General features: G+C 43.3%; 1 protein-coding gene across 1 annotated transcript; it reads right to left on the bottom strand.

Annotated features, from left to right (window-relative positions):
* Window positions 1-364: 364 nt before the first annotated feature.
* On the bottom strand, window positions 365-2038 carry LOC142105001 (uncharacterized). The gene is made up of 3 exons (XM_075189499.1): window positions 1840-2038; window positions 1469-1552; window positions 365-990 (listed from the first exon to the last, which is right to left on the bottom strand). The coding sequence occupies exons 1-3, from the start codon at window positions 2000-2002 to the stop codon at window positions 365-367; spliced, it is 873 nt and encodes a 290-aa protein (XP_075045600.1). The 5' UTR covers window positions 2003-2038.
* Between the last annotated feature and the right edge of the window lie 1845 nt (window positions 2039-3883).

Raw genomic sequence — 3883 nt, 5'->3', positions numbered from 1 at the left:
CCGTCTCATTACAAACTACTTTAAATGTAAGTGCATACAATAAAAAACATATATTGGTTTTTGATTTTATGTCAGTGCAATGGTTTTATTAATGGAATATTTTAATAAAATTGGACCCTTTAAACAGAGGATAGTGTGTACTGTGAATGTTGTAATTGTTAAAATCCCTGTAAAGTGACAGTTAGAGGTCAATGTGTACATGAAATTAGTGCATCGTTTTAAAGAAAACAGTATACTCTTGTTTAATGGGAAGAAAAGAAAGAATGATATGAATGAAATATAACTGCATTTATTGCATTACAACATAATAAAAGAAAAAGTATAACGCTTACACAACACATTCCCCAAGAATACATTTTTTGCCCTAGCGCCGTCTTATCGCTGGCATATCACTGTGCTTAGCCCCACTCTCTACCCTCCCTCGCCCACCCCTGGTGCGAGCACCTCTCCTTGGAGGAGTGCTATGTGTGGATCTGCTCGGCGTACTAGCAGTACTGGTGGAGGCCGATGAAAAAGGGGCCGGCAAGCGGGCAATCAGTTCCTGCTGGAGTTGGCCTGCCAGCCGGATAACATTGGCATTCCCCTCACGAACGGAGGAATGCATGGCGTCCACAGACCCAGACATTTGGGCCAGCTGCACATTCGTCTGCTCCAAAGCGCTTGCCAGCCGGTTTATTGCAGCAGGGATTTGGCTAGTGGAGCGGTGTATTCGCCTCAACTGGGCCGCAATTTGTGACATGTGGCCAGTTTGCCTGTCCATGAATAATGTCTGTTGCTGCTGGAATGCGCCAATAGACAGCGCCATTTCTCTGGCTGGGTCCATAGGTGCAGGTGCAGGTTGGTGGTGTGATGGTTCAGCAGGGCCAGGTGAAACTTCCTGGAGGCCAGACACAGGGGCATCCACTGTTACCAGGGTGATGGTTGTTAGATCCTCTGGCTCAGGGGACATTTCCAGGGACACCGCCTGAGGTGGCTGGTATGAAGAGGGCCCTGTGTATGAAAAATGACGGTAAGTATATAGTATATAATATGTTTGTATATTGCATTCTGAACACTGGATAGGAAAGAATAATCTTTAGCAACTACAGATTCTTTCACAATGTTTGCATTCCTGATTTCTAGTCCTATGCTACCTGCTTACGGATGCACTTATTATCCTTTTAATACCCATTATCATTTGGACTGTGTAGTACATGCTGGGTTATTTTGACTAAACTGCATGCTATCAAAAGTGGAGATGTTGCCTATAGCAACCAATCAGATTTTAGCTGTCATTTTATTGAATGCAATAAATAAAGTAAAGGTATATTCTGATGGGTTTCTATAGGCAACATATCAGTTTAGTAAAATGTAGCCCTAACTTCTCATTGCAAACAATAAAAAGAAAAAAAAAAAAAACATTGACAGCAACATTTGCACAGAAAATCAAGTAACTCCATTATTTCTCTCCTAAACAGAAATCACGCACCTGCTTGCTCGTCTGTGCCCGAATCTCTCGCTGAAGGTGGAGGTGTAGGTCTGGCACTGGGACTGAACTGCGGTCCTGGCGATTCTGGATGTATTAGAAAAAGCATACAATGTATTTCCAGAAAAAAACAATTTCCAAATATACTGTTTATTGCACGAATGTGTTTGCAATTTTTGTATTTTTTTTTCTATGAGAAAAAAAAACCTTTACAAACTATTAGAGGCAAAAATACACTTTGAAAATCAAAAAAAAAAAAAATAATAAGAAAAAACGTTTGCAAAGAGAAAAGCAGTTTTAAAAAGAGAAAAGCAGTTTTAAAAAGAGAAAAGCAGTTAAAATACTGTTAGGGTAAAAAAAAACAAATAACTCACCAACTACTTGGCCAAAAGAGGGCGAGTCGGTGTCCTGGACATTTATGCCCTCTACAATTTCAGCCGGCATTATCTGGCGCAGCTCCTCCTCGTACGTGGTGTACTCCATACGAAGTGGGGGGCCACCACCCGTGCGCCTTGTCGACCTCCTTTCCTGGGCCATCTTCTCTTTAAGCCTCCTCTTACTATCAGAGAAGCGCTTGTGGCAGTGTGCCACTGTCCGCTTCAGTGGGCCCACCGCGTTCACGGCATCACAGACTCTCCCCCACAGTTGGTGACGCCGCCTTAGAGGAGTCCGGGCTGCCAGGTTCCCTAGGATGACCTCGTAGCAGGGAATGATGTTGTGCACCAACACACAATTCTCATCATGTGAGAAGCGCACATTCCTCCCTGTCTTGGTCTTCCTGCCCTGTCCTGTCTCCTCAACCTCTCCCTCTCCCTCCTCTGACCCCTCAACCTCCATCTCCCTCTCCTCGGCCTGTTCTCCCCTCCTATCTCTGGACATTTTTACCCAGAGGACAGAAAAACACAAAACACTGAAGGACTTACAAGCACAAAGAACAAACTACACTACCTACAGACACACTCTCCACTAGGGATGAGCGCACTCGGATTTCTGAAATCCGAGCCCACCCGAACGTTGCGGATCCGAGTCGGATCCGAGACAGATCCGGGTATTGGCGCCAAATTCAAAAGTGAAACTGAGGCTCTGACTCATAATCCCGTTGTCGGATCTCGCGATACTCGGATCCTATAAATTCCCCGCTAGTCGCCGCCATCTTCACTCGGGCATTGATCAGGGTAGAGGGAGGGTGTGTTAGGTGGTCCTCTGTGCTGTTTAGTTCTGTGCTGTTTAGTTCTGTGCTGTTTAGTGCTGTGCTGTGCTGTGCTGTTTAGTGCTGTGCTGTGCTGTGCTGTGCTGTGCTGTGTTCTGCAGTATCAGTCCAGTGGTGCTGTGTGCTGTGCTCTGTCCTTCTGAGGTCAGTGGTGCTGCTGGGTCCTGTGCTGGGTCCTGTTTAGTCCAGTGGTGCTGTGTCCTGTGCTCTGTGCTTCTAAGGGCATAGTTATTTCCCCAATATTCCCCTGTGTTTAAAAAAATAAAAAAAAGTTTTTTTAAAAAATACCAAAAACTACTTTAATATTTTTTAATTACCACAAAATTTTCACAACCAATCCTGCAGTATAAGCCCATTGGTACTGCAATATTACCAAGTTCACACATTCAGCAGTAAAAGTCCAGTGGTACTGCAATATTACAAAGTTTACACATTCTGCAGTATCAGTCCAGTGGTGCTGTGTCCTGTGCTCTGTCCTGCTGAGTTCCGTAGTGCTGCTGGGTCCTGTGCCGTGTCCTGTTCAGTCCAGTGGTGCTGTGTCCTGTGCTCTGTGCTTCTAAGGGCATAGTTATTTCCCCATTATTCCCAAGTTTTTAAAAAATAAAAAAAAAGTAAAAAAAAATAAAAAATTTAAAAAAAAAAAAAATATATAATAATTATAACCAAATTTGCAAAACCAATCCAGCATTATAAGTCCATTGGTACTGCAATATTACCAAGTTCACACATTCTGCAGTATCAGTCCAGTGGTGCTGTGTCCTGTGCTCTGTCCTGCTGAGTTCCGTAGTGCTGCTGGGTCCTGTGCCGTGTCCTGTTCAGTCCAGTGGTGCTGTGTCCTGTGCTCTGTGCTTCTAAGGGCATAGTTATTTCCCCACTATTCCCAAGTTTTTTAAAAATAAGAAAAAAGTAAAAAAAAAAAAAAAATTTAAAAAAAAAATAAAAAATAATAATTATAACCAAATTTGCAAAACCAATCCAGCAGTATAAGTCCATTGGTACTGCAATATTACCAAGTTCACACATTCTGCAGTATCTTGTGCTACATATAATGGAGACCAAAAATTTGGAGGATAAAGTAGGGAAAGATCAAGACCCACTTCCTCCTAATGCTGAAGCTGCTGCCACTAGTCATGACATAGACGATGAAATGCCATCAACGTCGTCTTCCAAGCCCGATGCCCAATCTCGTAGTACCGGGCATGTAAAAT

The sequence above is a fragment of the Mixophyes fleayi genome, chromosome 1, assembly GCF_038048845.1.
Source record: "Mixophyes fleayi isolate aMixFle1 chromosome 1, aMixFle1.hap1, whole genome shotgun sequence".
In the NCBI taxonomy this organism is placed as follows: domain Eukaryota; kingdom Metazoa; phylum Chordata; class Amphibia; order Anura; family Limnodynastidae; genus Mixophyes; species Mixophyes fleayi.
The sequence above is the reverse complement of the archived record's forward strand: the minus strand, read 5'-3'. Positions and strand labels throughout refer to the sequence as shown.

Bases quoted from the DNA above. Each gene is read 5' to 3' on its own strand.
- LOC142105001 (XM_075189499.1), bottom strand. From the start codon at position 2,002: ATGGCCCAGGAAAGGAGGTCGACAAGGCGCACGGGTGGTGGCCCCCCA. The intron at 1,553-1,839 runs GTGAGTTATTTG...TAATACATCCAG, and splicing joins CTCTTTTGGCCAAGTAGTTG to AATCGCCAGGACCGCAGTTC. The intron at 991-1,468 runs GTGCGTGATTTC...TTTCATACACAG, and splicing joins GGGCACAGACGAGCAAGCAG to GGCCCTCTTCATACCAGCCA.